The following is a 23338-nucleotide window of genomic DNA, read 5'->3' on the forward strand; positions in this document are numbered from 1 at the left end:
CAGAGAAAGAGATTGTTTCGGGCACAAGCACGCGGCGGCGGGATCTCAAAAGGTGTCAGATGGAGACGAGACTGACCATGGCAGCGACCAGCCAGCGGAGAAAGATTCCATTGAAGGTGATTTGTGAGAGGGACCGCGTTGCAATGTGACTCGATCGGCTGTGCATCCTTTCTCCACCGCTCCCATCAGTTAGAGGCCCCCTGCCCTGGAAGCGGGGCATCTGCTGCCAAGAGAAGGCATTTGTGGGAAGAACAGCGTTGGACCCTGGCCGCGCGGCGCCATTGGAGGCAAAGGAGGCGATCAAGAGCCCGAGCGTGGGAGCTTGAAGGGGGGCAGTGGGAATGACAGTGGATTTGAAGGTGGATTGACAGTGGATGATAGTGGATGATAGTGTGGAAGAGCAAGCAGGGGAGGCTTGGATGATCGCGGAGTGGCGAGGATCAATGCGAATCACAATTGGAGATGATGGCCTCAGGCCACCCAACGATCTGTTACCCAGACCACTTTCCACTTTGCCAATGGAAGTGGAGCATATGGACTCATCTTCAGATGGTACATCCAGTCATGAATGCGGTGGGCGTTATGGGGGGTAGTGGCGGACATTGCCCTTGACCAGGGCTTGTAGGTTAATACATCCACGCAGTCAGCAGTAATCATCATGAGCTGCTTGGACTACCTTCACCTGCCTCGAAAGCGGTCAACACAATTCACCTCTCATTGACAGGCCAGTTCAAAAGCCATAGGCGTCATTAAGAGGTCAGGATGCTTCACCCTGCAGCTTCAACGATCATCTCTATTCGCAAGGCTGCACCTGTGGCGCATATCACCCGTGACGCGGTGGCGGTGGCAACATCCGTCAATCTAATGACTGGGCTTGGCGAGTAACCGATACATCGGGACAGGTACCGCGGCTACGGGGAATGCAAAGGTGATGCTCTCCACTGTGGATAATGGTACGTGAAAAAGACTCATGAAGAACATGCTGTGTATCATTGGGAGGCCTCGCTGAGTGATTCGTCATTGACATAACTCAAACGACGAAAAGGCAACTGATGACTCCTCGATGCAGAGATTTCCGTTAACATACGAAGTTGAATCACCTTGGCAGTCACAAGTTGAATGATTCACCAAAAATGATATCAGAGCTTTCAAGAAAGACGACTTGAATGACCTTCAGAAGGTCCTTCAAAAAACAAGAAGCGAAGCATATCCATTGGCTCTAGATGCAAATTTTTAAACTACCACTGTACTACGAGTTATGACCCGTCACAGCACCCCAGATATACGCCACCCATCCCCCAATGATCAAGAGCAGCAAGGCTGCAAAACATCCGATAGACAAGCGCCTCGTGCGCTGAGCATGCGCCACGAGACTACGCTCCTTAAGGCCCTGAATGATCTCAGCACCCGATGATAGGCGTTTTTGGCGTGTCCACTGCAACAAGCCCAGATTGTCCGTCACAAACGAGCCTAGCAGAATCGCGGAGCCGACCACGAGGGAACACGCGGCGAGGAAGAGGTAGACCTGGACCACACGACGATACGAGTTGTCATCTGAATCCTGCAAAGCACCGGTGATGATCCGGATGATAATGCTCATGCTAGCGAGTGTGTCAGCGATGATATTTGATTCTTCTCGGAAAGCAGGGGTACGGATTCGACTTACGCATTGTTCATGGTGACCTTGAGCGAGTAGGCGGAACCAAAGACGGATTGGTGCCACAGAGTGGTGCGGATACTGTCGATGATGGATGTCGGGCCCATGGACATGGCGATCGCGTAGATGCCAAAGGATGCTCCCGTGCCTGCGGTGGACGGTGTGAAATTGAGAAGGACCATACTCAATAGCATGCCCAAACCACAGGTAAACACTAATTTCAATCAGTATATGGAGTCAACACTTGGCAAGGAAGATTGCATTTCCCACTCACAGACAGAAGCACGGTGCCCGAGAATATCAATGAAGACACCCAAGCAAGGAACGAGGAAGAAGCCTGAATCGCCAGTTAGTCCTAGTCCACCAGGAGCAGAATAGCATTTCGCCTTTTCATACCTGCATATTGTGACAATGAACTATACCAACCCGCCTTAATCGAGTCGACATCAAACCGCTGTTCCGCCAACTCCGTCACATTCTGGCTAAAAGTCGAAGCCGTGCTCGTCTGGAACAAGGAGAAGGCGAGTACTGCCCAGAACATCCACGGTAGCTGGAACACCTTCTGGAGCTCGAACTTCTTGTTCCGCTCTGTCAATTGCTCGTTGGTCGCACTATCGTGACGTCCATTATAATGCCGGTTGCAGTAACGGCTGAAGAACCAGAACATAGCCGTGGCGGCATTGGTGAAGAGATTCATGAATACGGCAGTCCAAAAGACCCAGGCAAAGTTGCCAGTATTCTGCATCACGTTAGTGTTGAGCTTCAAGATAGATATCGTTCAAGGTATACTTGAAGATATTTGAATTGCAGGTGCAAGGCTACCAACTCACCTTTGCAATCACGTTTGCTGTGGATTTACCGACGAATCCCCCAATCTAAACTGATGTTAGCCCGGCAGCCCCGATTCAACTTCACCAACGTATCCCCATACCTTTCCAATGGCCAATTCAAATCCAAGTGTCGACGCAAACCCATTGCTAGGAGCGAACCACGAAGAAAACATCTTATACTGCGCGATCTGCGTGGCGATATCTCCAAGTGCCAAAATCACTCTACCCCCAATCATGAAATTAAAGGAGCGCACAGTCGTGGCAGCAGCAACAAGGATCGACCCGATCGTATACACGATATTTCCGTACACGATCATTTCTTTTGGATGCGCCGTCAGCTCTTGAATCAATTACGGAACGGTTAAATTTGAAGCTTACCAGCACCACCGACCCTATCGGTGACCAACCCGCTCGGAATCAGCAAAACCGTCGCCATGAAATCCTCACTCGCTTCCAAGAGCGAGAATTGCACGTTATTAATATGCATCTGCTTCTTGATCGTGCTCTTCATTGCTCCCGTGACACCAGAACTCCAATGGGAACCAAAGCTGATACAAGAAATCAACAGTACTGCAAACAGCTTCGCCGCCAATGGCGGCGGCGATTTCTTGTCATCATCGGACTGGCTTGTCGACTCTTTGTCCGAGACAACCGGTATATTATTGTGTTCCTCATCCGACACAGGGGTGAACACAACATCCACAGCCGATTTTGAAACCTCCTTTTTGGTAGCCATCACGTCGTGTCGTGACAGGATTACCCCTGAATTGGGAGAAAGATAAGGAGAAAAGAAAAGGAGCAGAAGGTTCAAACACGGGAATAATCGGCCTGGCCTGTCATGACTACTTATATGACAGCCTCGCCGACAGGACCAGGACCCAAAGCCAAGAAAAAAAAAACCCAAACCCAGCAGGGAAGAAAATAGCTCAAGTGGATCGTAAGATCAGATAACGGCCATCGTCCGACAACCTTAAACTGGAGCAAACACTCACCCCCTTCCAATAAAGCACGTAAGACCTCCAACGCCAACAACTCACCGGACTTGGCACAGCGGAGTTTTCGATCTGATTAGATGGTTGGGCCGGCGCACTAACCCGATAGGTGATAGAATGTGCAGTTTTGGGTTTAGTTTTCCGTGCTGGTATATCATCGGAGAAATCTTGGGTTTCATGCCAAGGAAGTTATCCCCATAATATGTGTAGCGGGCCTGATCGCACACTACGAAATAAGAAATTGTCGAGGCCGTGAACACTTCTTAGAATGTTAACAAGGCCCGAAATCCTTGTCAATGGGTGGATTTAAGTTGCGCAGGCCACATGGCAATGACGGCTCCGCTCGGGATGCTGTTCGGCACAAAGAGCATCCGATCTGATATCGACCAGGATGTGGGTCCAGTGAGACAACCACACCGAGGGGTTGTGCACTTTCCGGAAGTGGTGCGCGTCAGACGCATCCACTCTGCCTCCTCGAGAGCAGGACATTTACGGGTACAGTATTCAAGTTGGTCAAAAATTGTAAATCGTGTCTCATACTATGCGTTATGTAGATGTAGTTCGTTCCAAAATCGCGAGAAATAACAATTCAAATCAAAAGCGTTCCATCAACCGCTTGCGCACAGTCCACATGCGCGCTCGCTTGCCGTAGATGTACATTGGAATTGTCATCAACAGACAGAATAGCTGAATGCCACCAATGGCGAGGAATACAGTCCGGGAACCATCGGATTGGAGCCAATTGACAATGAAGAGGGAGAAGATAAGGCCGTGGAGGACATCTGAATTACATGTTAGCAACAGCATCGAGAAGCAAGGCGGGAGTGATACATACTCTTACTAAAGTTCAGCGTAACAAGAGCCTCTCCGGCATATTGGCGGTAGCTGTCCACACAGAATGTGATGGCGGTGGTACTACCAAGACAACATCCAAATGAGATGAGACCGAAAAATATCGTAGGCACGATCCATGCATCCATAAGCTGGGCACTCCAGCCAAAGCCCATCAATCCAATCGTGGTAGACAGCGCAATAGGAATCGCCATAACCAGACGGAACTCGGGCTCGTAGATACCACCATTGCGGCGTGTCATAAAGCGCACGACAATATCCGACACCTTACCAGCAACAGCCGTGCCCAGCAGGCCACCAACAAACGGCGAGATATAGATCAAACCTGTCTGGAGTGCAGTGAAGCCGTAGTAATCGCGGCCTTCGTAGATCACTGCGACAGACTCGGAAAGCACAATCAACCAGCCAACCGACAAGGCATACACGACGGCTGACCAGAGAACTGCCGGGTAAGCGAAGAGAATAAAAGGTCGCAAGGCAACCTTGATCCATTTATCATGGGCAATACGACCATTCCACACCCCCAGCAATTGCGAATAAGGAATCTTGGGGCGGTCGCGAAGCCTGTTGGTATACTGCAGAGTAGAAGGAAGTTGCATCCCCGGCGAGTGGGATTCGCTACGCGAAGGCGACGGGGCCGATCTCCATGCGGCCTCCATTTCACCTGGGCTTTGGGGTGTCAAGACTGCCGGATCAGGTGGATGGAGAAGACCATCGCTACGCTCGACGGCCGGGGTAGAGGGTTCTGTAGTGATATGGTCATCGACGACGGGACCTACGACGTTTCCAGGTGTGGTGCTGCCTTCGGCAATCTCAGGCACCTGTTTCTCATTGCCTGCTTCGTCCGCAAATGTGAAATGCGCATGCTTCTCCTTTCTGGGAGTTGCCAACACATCTGATTCAGCTTCCACCTTGGCCTCGGCAGACTCGTGGGGGAGCTCATGTTGCGGGCGACGACCACGGAACCCATGTGAGACGAGGTCAGACATGGTTCTGCCCATATGTGGGCGTTTGTGGTGGTGATGCTTCCGTGGCCGAGGGGTACGATCCCAGAAAGTCTCTGGGACGAAGAAGAATAACAAGAAGAAACAAGCACCAACAATCATCGAGACAATCCAAAACACCCAGCGCCAACCCAAACTGCCAATCACGGCAGCGCTGACAAGTGGAACCAAATTCTTTCCACCGAGTAGCAAGAGTGTGTAGACGCCGACTCGGTATGCGCGCTCATGCAGGAAATAAATCTCTGCAATCGTAGCGGATGGAAGACACTCCACCGGGCTCACAGCAATTCCCTGAAAGATACGAGCGACGACTAGGCTTGGATAGTTCGGCGAAAGGGCACACCAGACGCAAGAAATGACGAAAAGCACGGCACCTAACAGATAAACTGGGCGCTTGCCGAACAGAATGGCCGTTGGGGACATGATGACAGATCCAATTCCAAGACCCATCATGTACAACCCGGTCGTGTAAGCCACTTTCTGCTTGGTCACATCGTAAGATTTGGCGACATCATCAAAACCAGCCGCCAAGATCGTGGTCATTCCTCCTCCCATCAGACAGTAAAAGCCCAAGGAGAACAATGCCGCGTCTCGCTGCCATACAGGCCAGTTAAGCGGATCATTCACTGAGTCATCCGGTTGTGGTTCGAGAACAATCTGTCCGTCTGCGGTCCGTTTCTTCTGGGGAGCGGCAGACCGAGAGGAAGATCGGGAAGGGGGAGCAGAGGAGTGAATGGAGGAGGTTGATGTCCGTCGGGGCTGGTGCCTCAATCCCAGAGGCTCATTGCGATTTGAAGACAGCAGAAGGATCGTTCCTATGTGGCGAAATGGTCAGCAACATTCCCTCTGAGCAAATCTGAGATGCTCCACTAGCATATATCCACTCTCTTACCAGGTACTTCGTCTGTCTGTTTGTCACTCAAAATCCCCAGAGTCGACCTCGCTCGATAGGTTTCTTCCTCGTTATCGCAATCCTCATCCGACCTACCACCATAGAAACGTCTCCATCGAGGGACGCGCTGTTGCGGTGTTGTATTCCTGCCTTTGTTTTCAGCCATTGTGGATGGCGTTGATTCCTCCGAAGATGCCATTTCCGTATGCCACCAGAGCAAGTGTATGCGATGTATGTCGCGATGAAAGTACGTTCGTAACTGCGAGACAAGCATGATTAGTCCCGACTCATTCTTATTCCCAAGTTGCTCGTCTGAGCAGTACGATGAAATGACAAGGCTTTGTCTAAGAATGCAACTCACATCTATCCCCAGTCAACGCCAGCTAATGCACGGATCCAAACCACACAGGTAAGCCTCGACAAGCTCCAAAACGGACCACCACGAAGAAGAAGCAATTCGCTGTGAATTCGAATAGAGGCCTGTGATCTCGGGATCTCGTGTTCTTCAATAAGATAACCAGGTAAGGGGCAGGGTCGTGTCCGAGGGGGCAAATCAGCGATTGCGATAGAACCCAAGCAACGGCAACTGACTGGCACCTGTCCCAGGCATAGTTTGATTGAAGAGGGGAGTCAAGAAAAGAAAGGGGCAGACAGCCACAAGGGGTCCATATGAATCAAATGGGGGAGCTCATCAATAAGGACGAAAGGTTTGGGGACCCGAAGGCAAAAGCGAACGAGCCGTCACGGGCGTCTCCAAAAAAGAAAGTCGGCGGGATCGACGGGTCCATGTGGCTGCGGGGATCCAATGGGCGGTGAGACTCGCAACTCGCCCATTCCTGGTCTCCTTGAGTCCTCATTTCTCCATATCTCCAACGGTCGCGGTGATCCCTGCAGTTCTGCTCTGCAATTCTGATGCAAGTTCTGGGTTAATCTTCCGATCCCATGTTGATTTTATCGACAGGAAAGACTTGACACTCTTCTGTCACTGCTCCCACGCCTTCCTCTCTCTGTAACCATTGAGCCATGGTCCCCCCAGTTACATGATTGACGGGGCGTACAGAGTACCTCCACCGATCCACACTCTCGGAGTCCGATGAGCTGTGCACGTTTTCGGCCACCCCTACCCCTCAAAGCACAATGGCGTCGGTGTATGTCTTACTAGCCCAGTCACGAGAAAGCGTTCACGCGGCGATCACTGTTATTTGCGCAACAGACGCAAGATAAGGCCGATCGCACATCCCAAATAGTCCCAAGATTTACCCCCAGCACTGCCCGCAGCAAAGCTCAAGCGGGGCCCATTATCTGCACTCGGCCCATTCCTGAAACGAAGCCAAGCCATAGTATCCCATCCCCAGATTCCGGTTGGGTAAGCCCTCGAATATCGGAGCCGCCTCGCGACGCCATGGCCTTGCCATGTCTTTCTTGTATGGTCTCACCGGGCTTGTTTGTCGGGTTTTGACTTGTCTTATGTTGTTCAGATGATTGCTTTCGAGTCTTCTCAGCTGACTCGTCGGGTGCAGGTTGCCGTCATCATGCATTCTCCCGTCGCGGGGGAACACTGAACACTCGCTTTCAAAAAGCAAAGATCCACTGGTATTCAAGGTTGTCGACAATTGCTCCGCGCCATGTGCTCAAACCCAGTTTATGGCGTCACCTTTAGTCCCGGTTTCTGCGTAGATCTGCCCGCACTACTCCGTAGATATGCGCGATACCGACTACTGGTCAATCTGAGTTTAAGCCTGCCGCACTAAGGTTTTCGTGGCTGTCCTCGACCTGAGAGTTAGATGCCTAACTTGTGTCACACAATCCCTCCCCGCATTGCAACTGGTACGTAATTCGATGAATCATTTCACTTCAGGGATGAGCTGCGTGGTCGAGGATGAACCGCCGTTGCCGCCGTTGGACAAGGATGTCGATCGGCAAACTGCCGGTCCTGGATATATACCTTACGCATTATGCTTCGATTCGCAACACAACAATCTACTTTCCGCACGGGGAATTCTCAATAATAACACAGTGTTCGCTCACCTCCACATGGTCATACCTGTCGGCTGCAGAACCAATAGGCCTGTCGCCTCACTGCTTCTCGGAGTTCACCACTGGAGGTGGATAGGAAGACAAGGGACCGCTAAAACTACTGGACCAGCTCGTAAATTGCTTAATGAGCTAGAGAAATATTACAAGCCGCCTTTCTCAGCTAGGATGCGGTTCATACTTTCCCCGCGATCATGCGAATACACAAGGGACCCACCACAGTAGACTGTGAGGGACTAGGAAGTGGAGCTTGGTAAAAGTGAAAGAAAGGGTCCAGCAGGGAGAAAGGGAGGGAGCAGCAGCTCGCGGCCTGAATGCATGAACTAGTGCCTCCTTTCGTGGCGATGAAATGTTGGGCGTGGGTAAAACAAGCGTCTTAAACATTTTATCTCAACACAACTTATTGCGGAGCAACTCTAGAAGATCGGTCAACAATCATAGAGCCCTAGTCTGTGATCGATCATTTACCAGCGCCTCCTGACTCTCGACTTATCGGTAGCGCTACTGGAGTTGATATACTGCCGGTGGTGAGCGTAATGGGGTTTTGAGAGCTCCAATGATGTTAGAACAACTGAATTCAAGTTGATGGACTTCAAATAATAGACAATGTAATAACGCCTTGAACCCATTGATATAACAACATGCCCTCTAAACGCCAAAGTCGAAAGCCAATTGTCACACCTGTCACTTCCAACTTGTCAATATGCTCTTAACATTTGCCAAGAAATTCCCATTGCTCATGGCAACCTGAAGACTCCAAATCGAAACACCACCAAAGTTCGCATTCCCACCAGCAGTGACAGACTCAATAGCTTGCTTCAGGGTATTCGCATCCACATATCCACTGTTAGGCGTCTCGGTGCCCGCAGTACCACCGGGAACTCCAACAAAGATCTTCGGCTTAATTGACTTGGCACCCGACCCCGGAGCAGTCGTAACAGCGAGATTGTAGTTATTATTAGCCGGACCACTACTCTGCGAAGCCAAGTTCAACCAATGAGCAAGATTGAAGTTCCCAAGAAGCCCAGAGCGACGGGCCGATGGACCCTGAGAACGACGCTGATAGCCAGCACCGATACCGCACTCTTGGTTATTGTAGAACTGGACGAAAATAGCATCGAATGCGCCCATGTTGGAGTCTAGAACTGTTTGGAGGTTCTTATCAGGCCATTGGCATTGAGGAGCGGCGGTTAGGTAGAATGGTTTCTTCAATCCAGCGTTGTTTTTCAGGGCGATGAGGCGGTTGGTGAAGGCGGGGAGGTTGGACATGGGCACTTCGAAGTCGAAGTCGAATCCGTCGATAACGGCGGTACCCCAGGGTCCTTGCCCGCTGGCACTGGCACCGGGCCCGTATTTGTTCCATAGTTTGTCGGCCATCTGGGAGGCTAGGTCGGGTGTGCTCCAGCCGCCTTGTCGATCGGCTTGGTGGTAGGTTGCTCCTCCGAGCGAGACAAGGATTGTTTTTCCTTGGGCTTGACATTGTGTAATTTCCCAACTGTTGGCTTGTGAGAAAATGAAGGCTCATATTTCTTGAAGGGGTGATAGAGTGTAAGATACATACCTTTGAATGCCTGCGAGTGATGCTGACTGTGGCTCGGTATCAAGTTGGTCCACGAATGCTAGTTGAATGATCTAAATACCCATGTTAGATCCTCAAATTCCTTTTTAAGTATAGGAATGCAATGCTCCATACATCAACGTTGGGATCTATATAGTCATGTCAGCGATGTAACTCAACAGTGGTTCCGAGCAGAGTCAACTTACTTTGACAAAAGGTTGCGAGACCCTGGCCACCACCATCTAAGTCATGTTAGAAACGAATATTGCCAGAAGATATTTGAAAACCTCGTACTCAAGTAGGCAGCGACTTTTGGAGTTGACTCTCCAAAGATAGAGCCATGAACGCCTTGCAGCGACGCAAGAAACGCGACGGATAGAAAGAAGCTCTTGGAAGCCATGGTGTATCGTCAATAACACAATAAGCAAATAATCTATAAAGACGCTGAAGAAAGACCAGGCAGAGGAACCAGCTCGCTTGGATAAGAAACTTAGAACAAAGATGATAATCGAAAAGACCCCGAAGGACAAGTGGCTACTCTATATACCCTCCTCAGATTGGGCTTTTTCTTCAATTTGGCCCCGCGAAATGCTATGCTACAAAAATGAAGGGTCTAGCAGACTTGTACTTGGATACAACACTATTTGTGGATCAAAGAATCCCATTTTGACTTCAGAGTGTCGTATCGTTCCTGGGGGCCGATTACCTTCTTTACAAGAAATGTTCCTGGGGTTGCGAGAAAACACGAACACGGGAATGGAGGCTTTGACGAAAGTTACGAACGGGTTGGGTTGAATCCGAGTTGCTGACTCGGGGGCCAATCGTTGGCCCCCAACCTGCAGCCGTCGTTCCTGGCATGATGCTATTTTTTGCATCGGGGTGGGGTGCGATACGATGGTCTATTTCTTGCATGAAGAATCAAAAGAACTTCTCGTTTAAAGATTAAAATAATCTCGGTTGATCTAAATGGAATGGTTTACTTTTGCTTCCTCTCGTCCTAGTAGGGCAGGTACTCTATCAAGATACCTCATATAACTGAAAGGGTTGGTTCTAACTACTGATGAGTCTGCTTGACGGGGGCCAATCTGTGCCTGGGGTGCCTGGTGGCGTTGATTCCGGGCGGCCCCAGTCAACGCTGAGTCCAGATTCAAATTTCCTTTGTGAGAGCCTCCGTGGGAATAATCCTCTCTCTCTTCATGGCCCCATTGGCCCCTGGCCCCCATAGTCAACTCAAGCCTATATCGCCATCTATACATATTGCGAGTAACCATGTGGGATACGTGATCAGTTCTGTTGGTCAATCGCATGTTTCAAGTCTCTTTGGGGATCTCTCATTACTGGCGTGATCTCCCCATACTGAAGCACTACAGTTAGCCTTGCGAACGGAGCGCTTTTGCTTCATTTGGAAAGGCTCCTTGGTGCCGTTCTATATTCAATATGATTCTCCCAGCGGTCAATATTTCGAGAACTATCTGCCAATGTCTCTCGAGATGTTCTTTTTCTCATGTACCTGTTCATGGTTGGCTGAACTTTTTGAACTCGTGGTGCACGAGTTTCCCATTGGTGTTAACAGGCAAGGGGCTTGGTTGTTCTCAGGCTACTGAGGAAGGAAAGGAGTCAGCAAAGATATACAATAGATAGTTGCCATGAACAAGCACCAACAGCACCTCTTGGCTAGGAATAATCACCATTCAGCCAATTGACACTGTTTATTTAAGTCTGTTAATCAGTCGATCCGTCGATCAATCAAGAGTCGCCGATTGGCAGCGCCGCTGTTTGCGGTGGGGGGGGGGGGGTCACGTGGATTGCCCCCTTTGCAGGCCAGCAAGTAACAACACACCGGCGGTTTTTTTGGTTGTCCTCCTGGTCGTGTCTTTCGTCTGTGTTTCTTTTCTGCATTAACGATCCTAATATACTTCTTCTTTACATTTCTTCTTACATTTGAGCACTGCGCTCGCTCTAGAGTGCTTGATTTGAGTGCATTGCCGACTGCCCACCTCCACTACGGTTTTAGACACTCGTGTCCTTCCATTCCTCCTCAACCAACTTCAAATACCCTCTTTCCACCAGGCGGTCGCCGATTCTCGATATCTTTTACAATTCCGACCGAAGACCGTCATTCCTTTCTGCGGTAGACACCACCAATCCTCACGATGAAGATCCAACTGTCCCCGTCCTTGGTCCTTCTTCTCCTTCCCGCCCTGGCGACTGCGGCGGCGGATCTCAACTCCGCCAGTCAACCGAGTGTTCAGGGATCATCCGATCTGACCTCCCGCTATGTTGATTCCGACTCGATCGCATCCAACAATGCTGTCAAGGGGTCGCTGGACGCCCCGGTAGACGGCAAGGATGGCAGGCCACATGCCGGCCCATGGGTGGAAACCAATGCGGAGCGCGACCGCAAGAGCAACAAGGCCAGTGACGATATCGACACGGTCTCAACGAAGTATGACCTCAAAATTCCCTCGACGGAGCACCTCAGCACCGGGGAAGGGAAAGTGATCCCACACTCCAACGGTGGTGTGATGGATGATCCAGACCGGGCTGGCCCCAAGGCGGGCACGAGAGGTACTGAGGGAGGCGTCTCAGAAAAGGGCAAGGAGAACCAGTACAATGCTGAGAAAGTGCCTGGAAGTCCCAAGGAGGCTCCTCCCTTGCCGCATAGCGAGAAGCAGAAGCAGTCTGATAGCGATGCGACCTTGGGAAGTGGTGGTCGCACTGCCGATGAGGCTGGAACCCTTGGAATGCTGGAGGTAAGATCTACTGCGATATCTGTCGATTTGATCCACGGCTGCAAAAGCTAATCTTTTTTTTTTAGAAACCGGCCGATCTCCCTAACAAGCCCCACGATATCCCCCACCCCAAGTCACCCTCGCAGGCCAAGGATGACCCTCTGGCTGTTCAGCATGGCTCCGCAGGCTCGGGATCATCCCTCGGTTCCTCGACCTACGATAAAACCTCGCCCCAGGTCTCACCGGATGATGGCGATGGATTACACTCTCTGATCTTTGCGTTTACTATGATTATCGTATCCGAGATTGGCGACAAGACCTTCCTCGTCGCAGCACTCATGGCCATGAGACACCCACGACTGGTTGTGTTCTCCTCCGCATTCTGTGCTTTGTTTGTCATGACCGTATTGTCCGCTGTTCTTGGCCATGCCGTTCCAACCCTGATTCCCAAGTCGCTCACGAAATTGATGGCGGCTGTCCTCTTCCTGGTGTTCGGCGGAAAGATGCTGAAGGAAGGCCGTGAGATGTCTCCAGATGAGGGTGTAGGAGAGGAAATGCGCGAGGTCGAGATGGAGCTGGAGGAGAAAGAGCAGGAGCAGCGACGTATGGGCCGTCGCCGCTCCTCAGTCACCCCGCACTCGCTGGAAGCTGGCCGTGCTGGTGGTCGTCCCAAGTCGCGCGGTTCTACCAACCGCCTGCCTTCCCCTCCTGAGAGTATCTCCTCCTCTTCCTCTCGTGGCTCGTCACCTACCCCTGGCCGCCGTCTGAATGACATGATGACCGGCGTCAGCAACCTCTTCTCTCTTCTCCTCAGCCCAGCCTGGGTGCAGACCTTTGTTATGACTTTCCTCGGCGAATGGGGTGACCGTAGCCAGATCGCTACCATCGCTATGGCTGCCGGTCAAGATTATTGGTGGGTGACCGTTGGCGCGATCACCGGCCATGCAATCTGCACCGCCGCGGCTGTCATCGGTGGACGAGCCATCGCTGGCCGCGTCAGCATGCGTGTCGGTAAGTACTTATTCATCACTCTTCCTGCTTCTCCAAATTCTAATTCTTGAATTACAGTGACCCTTGGCGGTGCCACGGCTTTCCTCGTCTTCGGCATCATTTACTTCATTGAGGCCATGTATTAACATCACAGCATTTTGGCGGTTGAATGTTCTATGTCCTTTTTTTTCGAGTTTGGGGCGTTTTACCTCGGTGTAAAGTCAGAGACGTCTTGTGAAAATACTTTTATATTAATGATATAATATTGCGACTGGCGTTTGCATGATTAGCCAGTGTTCTGTTTCTCTCAATCTTGTTAGTCACATGTATAATTTTTAGTTGGTGTCTCTGCAGTACGTTTGATACAGAATATCATCGCCGAAATAAAGGGCCCTTTCTCATGGTCCTAAATTGACAGTACCCCCTTCATGCTCTGTATTCATGCTCGCTACTCATGCTCTCTTATTTATAGTCTTTTCTAACCATCTCGAAGGACATGTGAAAGAACTACTCTCAAGTTCGCAGGTATCAACTCAATCATGTCTGGTTTCAAATCGAGGGGTTTGGTAGACCAGTAAATAAGAACATCCCACAGCGCAACCACAACGCGTCGACAAACCACTGAAGTTGGATCTTATAGTTTTCAGCCAATGAGCAATCTCGGAAAAAGAATCCTTAGGCTTAGGGTTTCTGCCTGAAAACTACAATCGAGCACCTGGGCCTCAAAAACTAATAAAATAGCCGAATATCAAGACGTGGGATTTCTATCATATCAAAAAACACGTCGTTCAATTTTCAAGACACGACAAGCAAGGCCCGACTCGCAAAGCCGTTGTGAAGTAGTTGATGCCTTTAGGGTTTAGGGTTTTCAGGGCCTTGTTGCCTGAATCCCCAGGTGCCTCGTGTCACGAGTCTTCTGAAATAGGATTAGCGCCAAAGGAACATCCATATCCCGATTCCGGCGCGTCTCACAAGCCCAACAACCCTAAGCTTCCCGAAAAACAATCTTCTCCTGACTCTATCCTCGCGTCGAAATTACTTTTCGCCTTCCCACGCTCAAGAGAAGCTATCCGTCGGTGCTAGGACTGATTTCGTTACTCTGAGCACCTTGAAAGCACGTCCGAGTCCGGATATCAACAAAACACGTGAAGCGCACCTCGCCGCATTTGCCTGGTACACGCGCTGGGGACAACACACCGCCCACATGCCACGTTCAGCCGGGGCCACCCCCAGCGGCGAGTGACCCGAAGTCAGAGTCGGGAACTCGATGATCCGAACTATGGAAAACAGTCTTCGTCCAAGGCTGCTCAGCGATATGGGCTTCAGGCCAGAGGTCAAGTAAAACGTGAGTGACATGTGAATTCTTTTTCCCTCACATCCGAATTTTGCCAAGGCAGTCGCGGATCTATAGTTGTTTATGCACGACCTTGCTATGACCAACAATGGATCCCCGCTTTGATACACTGCAATATCAACCAGTGTTGAATCGTGGGCTCATGCATTCCACGACTCTGGTGGCCCTTGATTGCCTCTGTTTATTCAAAATGAGTACAATTTCTAACTTCTGCAGATTTGCCCCCGGTGATTGAACAATCACCCATCGGCTCCCATCAAACTCCAACCGCAAGGGCGAGCTCCTCGGTTGTGCCAGACACACCAGCTCATGAGGAGGGTAGCACCAACATCTCCGGGACGACATTTTTGGCTCATGATTCAGACCAAGACTCAGACTCAACGGATTCTGAGGATGGCGGAATCGACGCTATCGACATGGCCGATGAGCTGCCAGATCTCCATCAAGCGTCCACTCGCCTGCTAGAACTGGTTGGCACAAATTCGTCTGATGCTAAGGGCATCTATGAAGTCGCAAAGCGCATTGCCAATCCTACCCACGCCGACAACAAGCGGTTCAAACGTGTCTACAAAAAGCTGGCCGACAGCATGAAGGTTTTCACTAGTGAAAGCTACATCGATGCTATCAGTGTCGCTCGTTTGATTCCTTGGGTGACGGGTGACGCTCCTGAGCGATGGGACCCGAGACCGTATCTTTACAGAGCAAATTGTGCTTGGTTGGCACTTACCACTCTCTCCGCCGCGATTGGCTCTCAGACTCAGGTGCAAGCAATCGAGAATCTCGATCGGCAATTCCCCGCCCCATTCATGAGCCGGATGACCCGACCCAAGCAGAAATTGACAGGTGGTGCAAGCTGTTCCCTGAAGGCCACTATCGATCTTGCTCTCGAGATTCGAACACAGTTCTTCATTGCGGAACTTGAGAGACGTCAACACGAGAAAAGCTTCGATGCCGCATCCATCTTGAAAGGCGTGTTCTATCAGGATTCCACACTTGGTAATTCCAACGGCCCTTCGGGCGCTGGGGCTCTTCGGGGATTCAATTTGGAAGGAAGTTTCCAGGATGAGAACGGGCGTCTTCCCGATAGCATGCATGATGAGGTCAGCGTACGCATCGACGAGCTGGAGACAGCTCTCTTCGATGACGATAATAATCTCAATTTGAAGGGACTTAAAATAATCTTCAGTTGGCGCCGGTTCTGTCTACGCGTTGCACGCTTCGTCCAGCTTCGAGAGCATGAGTTCAAGGGGACCATTGCTTCTCAGCCCAAACTTGAGGATGTCCAAGCGATGGTGATCAAAGCAATCCGCCGTCAGGCGGATAAACGTGCTACCCAATCACCGAGCCGTCCAAGGCCCGTGGAGTCCAATCAAGAGGAACCATCCAATGTGTTGAAAGAACGGCCTGTCGAGGAACCTGGGAATGGAGAGGCTGAACATGAGGAGAGTGCAATGGAAGAGCCAGCTCGTCCAGAGAGCAATCATGAACAACCAGCCTCAGAACAACCAGTGTCGGCACCGCCAGTTCCTGAAGAACCAGTGCCGAAGCCGTCACCACAGCGTGTGCCAAGTCGGCGGAAATCAGCCAAAGGGTATGTCTAAGTCTAGATCATTATATGTCCTGTCCTATGCTGACCTTTTTTCCAGTATGTGGCGTACCGCCGACGCCATGGACTTCCTTGCACAAAGCCTGAATTTCAGACGCCAGTCAGACTTGGCTTCATTGGAATCACAGCCTGTGAATTCTGGAAAAGGAAAAACCCCTGTTCTCCCTGATTCCCCTCGAGGCGTGAGCGTAACTGCAGACCGTGACGAAATTGCTGGAACTCCAGAGCCCGAGCCTTCTGCCCGTCGGTCGATCACCCCGGAGCGCACAGATTCGACTACACAGGATGACGAGCCTACCTTCAATCCGATTGACGACGAACTGGTATTCGATCAGCCAAATGAAGCGGTCATGTCTGCCAGCCCCCGTGGCTCTGAGCGAATCAATCGGGTTAGCCACCACCCGGGTCGATTCTTTGATACTCCATCAGCGGCTCGGGAAAAGCCAGTATCGCCGCGTCGTTCAATTTTCGATCGGCAAGCGAATGCCTCGAGGGTCGTCTTCTCACCTGGTGGCTCTGAGGAATCTCGAAGTGCAGAGAGACCTCGTGAACCAGCCAAACGGCCGACGACCATGCAACCACCTCCTCCCAGCCAGGCACTGTCTCGAAAGCGCGGCCGAGGTGACTCAGACGATGAGGCTAGCGACGATGATTTTGACCAGGACACCCGCAGCCACAACATCGCTCAACGCAGAGCGCAAGTTCCCGAACGAGCACGCCCAAGCGAAAAGCGGCAACGTGTGATCCAAGAGGAATCTAGTCCAGCTGCGGGACAGCTGCTCGAAGATCTCGCCGCCAGTCAACAGCAGGTCGAGGTGACGAGACCCGAGGCTCCGAGTCCCCTCCCCACCACGCGACGCGGATCTCGCTGGCTCGCGGAAAATTCCATTTCCAGCTCATCACGACAAAATATTGGTATTCCAGCCATTATCCCCCGAGGCCGAAGAAAGTGGACGGAAGAAGAAGATGATCGCCTGATCATGCTTGTAGCGAAACACGGCACTCAGTGGGCGGTGATCCAGCGACAGGATCAAATTTGTCCTGCGAGTCATGGAGGGCCACAGCTCACAGGTCGAACTCAAGTAAACATGAAGGACCGGGCGCGTACTATCAAGCAGAAGCTTGTGAGGTACGATCACTTAGACTTCTCGCTTGTTGTGCAGTTTGCTAATAACATCGATCATAGGAGCGGTCTACCGTTACCACTCAATTTCGACCGCGTCACAGGCTAACTTAGATACCTGCTGTGCTTACCTACTTTGAATGTCTGTCGGGTTTGCGCTTTATATCAGGCGGAGGAGGGATTCTGACGCTTAGCAGGAGTTCATCGGGTTGCTTTCTTCTATTGTTCATTCTTATACCTACCCCGTCGCTGTTCACAACGGCTTATGCACTTATCTTCTCAGTTCCAGTGTTGCTACTTCTAGCCTCTTATTGCACATATCCAACGTTTTCATTTTGCTCTGGTGCTTAACTTATAACCTAATCAATTCGCTGTCAAACGTATCTTCCATATCACATCGAGTTTACTAGATTTTGCAAAAAGAGGCGTGAGAAGGAAGTTGTGAACATGGATACTGTCTTTGATATGAAAACGATTCGAGCGGTCTTTATCACTTTTAAGAAGTGGTGTGTCTTTGCAACGATTCACATATTCATGAAATTTGTATTGAATTGAGGTATCTCATGCCGAAGGATATCGAAGTCCATTCGGCGCAGTCTATGCCTACTGTCAATAATCGCCCGGAATCTGAAGCGAAGGTCTAAGCCCGATAAACCAGCGAAAAGATAGCTCTCCCGCAACCTTCTCAAACCCGCCTGCGGGTCATGAAGCATCGAGGACTAGTAAGCCCCATTTCATCACCAAAGACACATGCAAGGGAGTCATTGAATATTCGGTACAGTCAAGAGAGTGAAAACAGTACAAGTGAAGGCCCAAGCCCTCCACTCCTTACAGGAGCAAACCCAAACCGGCAACCAGTACTCCAGCGATAGACGACCCACCACGCAAAGAGACAGCAGCATTGTTGGTAGGCGATGCCGATGCACTGGAGCTAGCAGCCGTGGCAGTCGCCGAGCTAGAGGCTGCACCGCTAACACCAGCCTTGGAAATCATAGTGCCCGGTGCAGTCAGAATACTCGTTGGGACAGTGGTAGCAGTGAGATTGGCATTCGTCGCCGCAACGACGATACCACCAGCAGCGGTTGCAGCAGTTGGCGTCGCCGCCGCACCGCCATCAGACTCCGAGACGGCGGCAGATTCGCCAGTGCTGAGGACCATGTATGTGCCGTCGCCGCCACCTGAACGAAGATATTATTAGCTTGCTCATACAATGGGTTGTGGGATCGGCCATGGCAAAACTTACAATAGTCCATGGGATACCCGGGACAAACGTTGTTGCACTTGTCATCACTGACCTTGGCCGAGGATGGGGGTACGGCGTTGCTGCAGGAGCAGTGGTTGCCCTTACTCAGGACGGCAATCTTGTAGTTATCCGTGGAGCACTGGTTCAGACATTGCCCGTAGGCCTGGTAGGCGTTGGTGGAGTCGCCCTTTAGATCTGGGACTTCAGAGTAGCAGCCAAGTTTGGTGTATGCGGAGGAGGTACTCGCGAGGACTGGCAGCGCAAGGGTGAGAGTAGCGAGAAAGTATTGTGAGTGCATATTGGCGATTGAAGGATCAAGTAGGGACAAGAGTGAATGAAAAGATTGAAGGTGAAAGAGCTTGTGTTTTTTTATTTTTATTTTTTTTTTCGGTGAAGGTGTGGGTATCAAGGGTCCGATAGACTAGTGGGGAGCTTGCAGGATGGCCGTTTGTTGAAAGAATCGCGTATGCGAAGGAGGAATGTCGAGGATGGAGCGAGAGTAGGTTAATAATGAAGGACGTAGCAACAGCAAATCCAACAGCGAAATAGAGTTGGTAATTCGAATATCTGCAAACACAAGAGAAAGACAAAAAAGAGTCCAAAGAGTTTCACTTAAGAAGCTGCAACCCTACGCTGACAGATTCGTTCGTTTGGCCCCCAAGAACCCTCGGGATCCATTATTTTATGGAGCCAGACACAACAGAACGAAAACGATGTCATCGCGAACCCGCGCGATCGACTCTGAAACACTAAACGAGTGCTCTATCGAATTCTGCGCAGGCGGCTTATTGGCCGGGGCGGCGTTGATCACAGTGATCGACATCCCCGGAGTGGACAAGTGGATGAACCTGTCGCTGATTCGAGTATCTCAGCATGTGTTTGACGGTCCCTAGCGAGTCAGCATCACTAGTGCCACCTGAAACCCCCCGTTAAAGCCTCTGGAGAGGGTCTCTTTGCCACTCACAGACTGTGTTCGTTTGTCCCGGGAGGAGCGGATGGTGGCGCAGTGTGGGGGGAAGGATTTTGGCCCTTCGGGGCGTTGCATTTTTGAGCTTCACCCCCTAGCCTGCCTCCTGTATTGGCAGCCCTATTGGCGATCGGGGCAGTCAAGGAGGATCGAAGGGGTTCGTCCATAGTGGCGTATGAGGAGAACTCCTGGCGCTCATTATTGGAATAATTGTGATTCTTCCGTAGGGCCAGCGACTCCCGATTATTGTGAAGACTCTCGACAACCAAGATCGTAACGGTCAATACTCAAGCCTCGGGACAAGCCCTGGTTCCTGGGGATCCACGTTGTTTTCCCTTGGCTTCTTCCGCTGGTTCCACCGAGTTGAAACTGTTTGGCCATGGCTTCTCTCGGGCTGTGCCGAGTCTGCTGATTGTGCTTGTCCTGCCTCGATAGTCAACTGAAGATATTCTTCAATACACGATCAACTATAGAGACAAAGAACTGTACAGAGGAGTTCATCCACGATGCTCTCCAACATCTTCGTATCCTCTTGCCGACCAGTCGGCAAACCTCCAACTAAATAGCTTCCGATTGGGGTAAAACGCGGGTGAGCCCGCTCGGCCGAGGGAAACTGGTGAGGGGAAAAGATAAGAAGAAGAGGAGAAGATGAAGAAAGATAAAAAGATGAATCAAATGCCCAAATAACGCCATCGCACGATTCCGTTCACATTGATCTTCCAGATTTTCCTTCCAAGACTTGACCAAGTCTGGTGAATCATCTAGGAATCAAAATTCAGTGCTTCAATTTGCCAATCATGAAGGGACTGACTCTGCTTGGACTGGCTTCAGTGCCATCTGCACTGGCTTTGGGCATCCCCGCCCAGCAAGTGTTGCTTCCTGGCAGCATCTCCCACAGTCTCGAGACCCTCGACCCATCTGCTCGCGAAACTTGTCCGCAAGCACCCAAAGTCGCCTCTCCCAATGACGGACTCCATTCATCTTTGAAATTCCTCAAGGATGAGGCCTTCCGTGCCCTCCAGGCTAAGCGGTTATCGCGGGCAGTGCAGGTGCCCACCACCGTTGGCGACTTCGCGACGGATCCTTATGACGAGTCATTTGAGCCAATCGTAGAGTTCCAGTCATTACTGGAAGATTTGTTCCCTCTAGTGTAAGTGTCAAGCATCAACCAGCCAATTCAGACAGAACTGTCTTGCGAAAGCAGCGAATCTAACTCGATCTTCTCTCCAGTCATGCCAAGGCAAAGGTCGAGCATATCAACAGACTCGGCCTGGTCTTCACATTGCAGGGTGCCGATACAACCCGCAAGCCCATCTTGTTCATGGCCCACCAAGATGTCGTCCCCATCGACGATCCCTCCGACTGGACGCACCCGCCCTTCGAGGGCTTTTTCGACGGTGAATGGATCTGGGGCCGCGGCTCAAGCGATTGCAAGAACGTCCTGATCGGACTCCTATCCACCATAGAGGATCTCCTCTCGCAGAAATGGCAGCCACAGCGCACTGTCTTGCTAGCCTTTGGTTTCGACGAGGAGTCACACGGTTTCTTGGGTGCTGGGTCCATTGCCGCGGCCCTCGAGGAGCGATACGGCAAAGACAGCTTCGAATTCATCCTCGATGAGGGTGGTATGGGTCTGCAGAACCTGGGTAATGATAACGACATTCTGTACGCTCTGCCTGGTGTCGGTGAGAAGGGAAGTCTCGATCTTGTCCTGGAACTCGCCGTGCCTGGTGGACACAGCTCCGTCCCACCCGCGCACACTGGCATCGGTATGATGGCCCAGATCATCTACGAACTGGAGCGACAGGAGCTCTTCTCGCCTCGTCTGGACCCATCGCACCCCTCATACGGCATGCTCGAGTGTCAAGCGCGGTATTCACCGAACTTCGTCGAACCCTGGCTCTCCGAAAAGCTGGCCGAGGGTGACGCCGAAGCCCTTGGTGAAGCCGTCGCCTCATCGCGCGGTCCAGCCGTGCGTTACACCCTCCAAACCTCCCAAGCCGCCGACCTCTTCAACGGTGGTGTCAAGACGAACGCTCTTCCAGAAAAAATCTCAGCGGTAGTCAACTACCGCGTGGCACTACACATGACACCAGATCAACTCCGCGAGCGCGCCGAACGCATCATCCGTCCCATTGCTGCTTCCCACAACATCACACTGCACATCGACTTCCCCGGCGTCGCCAACACGGCCGACGAGTTCGGTGGATCGGGCGATCGCACCCTCACTCTGTCCCCGCTCATGGAGGCCCTTAGTCCAGCACCAATCTCGCCAACTGACCCGCTCACCTCGAAGACCTGGGCACGATTCTCCGGCGTAGCTCGCAGCGTGTTCGAATCACACCCTAACCCGTTGAGCACTGCCGAGTCCGAGTCAAGCCCCACGGTCGTCGTCACCGGAGATATCATGACCGGTAACACCGACACGCGATTCTACTGGTCTCTCTCGGAGAATATCTACCGCTGGAGCCCGTCGCGCCAAGGTGGTGCTTTTAATATTCACACTGTGGATGAGCGGATTCGGTTGGATGTGCATCTGGAGGGTATTATGCTGTACTATGGTAAGTTTTTCTTCTTTTATCAGTCTAGATTCTACTTATCGCTAACGTCATTCATGTCTAGATCTCATCCGCTCCTTTGATAATTGGGACGAGGAGTCTCTGTAAAAAGTGACCATTTAAATCATTATGGCTATTGGGTCGTACTTTGTGAATATTGGTCATTGTAGATAGTTCATGGGCATCTCACTAAAATCTAGATCTGAGAACCAATGGAAATAACCACTTCGGATTGCAGGCAAGAAGCTTTGGGTCACTATCACCAGGACTAGAATCCAGTGTGGATGACGATGTATGTGCTGTGTGACTATCCGTTGTACGTAAGTGATAGCTGTAGTGTATCTATTTTGCACTGCCTCGATCATTCTCCTCATCAAAGTTTACATGACTCGCGCACGAAGCCTTGCTGCGGATTGGAAATCCGTAGCTGCGGTGAGCTTACCCGGGTTAAGCTACACCGACTCTTCCGAAGAAGGCTGTGCAAAGACTAACCCTATCGAAGTCCAAGATCCTGAAAACTTTACTCTACTTCAAGGCTAATCAAGGTAAGAAGGTGGGATAAGAGTGGAAATCTTGCAAATATTCAAGGCTGGCTGTCTAACTGATCTGATGCTCCAATGCTATCATAAAATCATGAATAATGATGGGGCCGTGGCAGCGTAACAGCGTCGCGTGTAGCGCGTAATCAAAAACGTAAAATCATAAGCAGTGCAAACCTCCCTGTGATGGATAAGAAACAAAAGAAGAAGAATAAAAGTGTAAAGGGTGTAAAAAGAAGAAAAAGCGCCAAGCCCACCAGGTCTAGTTTTGGTGATATACAAACTGAAACACGAATGTGCAGAATGTACAGATCCCTCAAACCAGTATAAACGTATGAAAGGCGACGAGGGAGTAGGACCTGTGTGAAAGATCCATCCAAAGGATATCACTGATGAGCCGCATCAAG

At 51.0% G+C, this 23338-nt stretch overlaps 8 protein-coding genes across 8 annotated transcripts; 4 read left to right on the forward strand and 4 right to left on the reverse strand.

Moving 5' to 3' along the window:
• Positions 1-861: 861 nt before the first annotated feature.
• Positions 862-3223, reverse strand: N7473_009353 (putative MFS transporter; the record flags this gene model as incomplete). Its single annotated transcript, XM_057155292.1, has 8 exons — positions 862-941; positions 1330-1601; positions 1667-1871; positions 1932-1994; positions 2054-2396; positions 2488-2532; positions 2589-2806; positions 2866-3223. The coding sequence occupies 8 exons, from the start codon at positions 3221-3223 to the stop codon at positions 862-864; spliced, it is 1584 nt and encodes a 527-aa protein (XP_057006422.1).
• Positions 3224-3988: 765 nt separating this feature from the next.
• On the reverse strand, positions 3989-6975 carry N7473_009354 (putative MFS transporter). The gene is made up of 4 exons (XM_057155293.1): positions 6589-6975; positions 6228-6486; positions 4315-6150; positions 3989-4261 (listed from the first exon to the last, which is right to left on the reverse strand). The coding sequence occupies exons 2-4, from the start codon at positions 6424-6426 to the stop codon at positions 4074-4076; spliced, it is 2223 nt and encodes a 740-aa protein (XP_057006423.1). The 5' UTR covers positions 6427-6486; positions 6589-6975; the 3' UTR covers positions 3989-4073.
• Positions 6976-8945: 1970 nt separating this feature from the next.
• N7473_009355 (uncharacterized protein) lies at positions 8946-10219 on the reverse strand (the record flags this gene model as incomplete). The annotated part of the gene is made up of 5 exons (XM_057155294.1): positions 8946-9756; positions 9823-9893; positions 9955-9968; positions 10026-10061; positions 10114-10219. 5 exons carry the CDS (start codon positions 10217-10219, stop codon positions 8946-8948), a joined length of 1038 nt encoding a protein of 345 aa, XP_057006424.1.
• A 1753-nt stretch (positions 10220-11972) lies between these two features.
• Positions 11973-13687, forward strand: N7473_009356 (TMEM165/GDT1 family protein; the record flags this gene model as incomplete). Its single annotated transcript, XM_057155295.1, has 3 exons — positions 11973-12572; positions 12638-13562; positions 13620-13687. 3 exons carry the CDS (start codon positions 11973-11975, stop codon positions 13685-13687), a joined length of 1593 nt encoding a protein of 530 aa, XP_057006425.1.
• Positions 13688-14983: 1296 nt separating this feature from the next.
• On the forward strand, positions 14984-17733 carry N7473_009357 (telomere repeat binding factor family protein; the record flags this gene model as incomplete). Its single annotated transcript, XM_057155296.1, has 4 exons — positions 14984-15029; positions 15112-16486; positions 16542-17630; positions 17688-17733. The coding sequence occupies 4 exons, from the start codon at positions 14984-14986 to the stop codon at positions 17731-17733; spliced, it is 2556 nt and encodes an 851-aa protein (XP_057006426.1).
• Positions 17734-18452: 719 nt separating this feature from the next.
• On the reverse strand, positions 18453-19165 carry N7473_009358 (WSC domain-containing protein; the record flags this gene model as incomplete). Its single annotated transcript, XM_057155297.1, has 2 exons — positions 18453-18802; positions 18868-19165. The coding sequence occupies 2 exons, from the start codon at positions 19163-19165 to the stop codon at positions 18453-18455; spliced, it is 648 nt and encodes a 215-aa protein (XP_057006427.1).
• Positions 19166-19580: 415 nt separating this feature from the next.
• Positions 19581-19760, forward strand: N7473_009359 (uncharacterized protein; the record flags this gene model as incomplete). The annotated part of the gene is made up of 1 exon (XM_057155298.1): positions 19581-19760. The coding sequence occupies one exon, from the start codon at positions 19581-19583 to the stop codon at positions 19758-19760; it is 180 nt and encodes a 59-aa protein (XP_057006428.1).
• Positions 19761-20631: 871 nt separating this feature from the next.
• On the forward strand, positions 20632-22500 carry cps1 (Gly-Xaa carboxypeptidase; the record flags this gene model as incomplete). The annotated part of the gene is made up of 3 exons (XM_057155299.1): positions 20632-20984; positions 21065-22395; positions 22457-22500. The coding sequence occupies 3 exons, from the start codon at positions 20632-20634 to the stop codon at positions 22498-22500; spliced, it is 1728 nt and encodes a 575-aa protein (XP_057006429.1).
• Positions 22501-23338: the final 838 nt, after the last annotated feature.

The sequence above is a fragment of the Penicillium subrubescens genome, assembly GCF_028828155.1.
Source record: "Penicillium subrubescens strain IBT 31985 chromosome Unknown utg000006l_segment0_segment0, whole genome shotgun sequence".
Classification (NCBI taxonomy): Eukaryota; Fungi; Ascomycota; class Eurotiomycetes; order Eurotiales; family Aspergillaceae; genus Penicillium; species Penicillium subrubescens.

What these genes read in the sequence shown, in the direction of transcription:
- N7473_009354 (XM_057155293.1), bottom strand. Translation starts at nt 6,426, where the DNA reads ATGGCATCTTCGGAGGAATCAACGCCATCCACAATGGCTGAAAACAAA. An exon ending in ACAGACAGACGAAGTACCTG is followed by an intron (nt 6,151 to 6,227) that starts GTAAGAGAGTGG and finishes TTCGCCACATAG; the next exon opens with GAACGATCCTTCTGCTGTCT. An exon ending in TACGCTGAACTTTAGTAAGA is followed by an intron (nt 4,262 to 4,314) that starts GTATGTATCACT and finishes CATGTAATTCAG; the next exon opens with ATGTCCTCCACGGCCTTATC.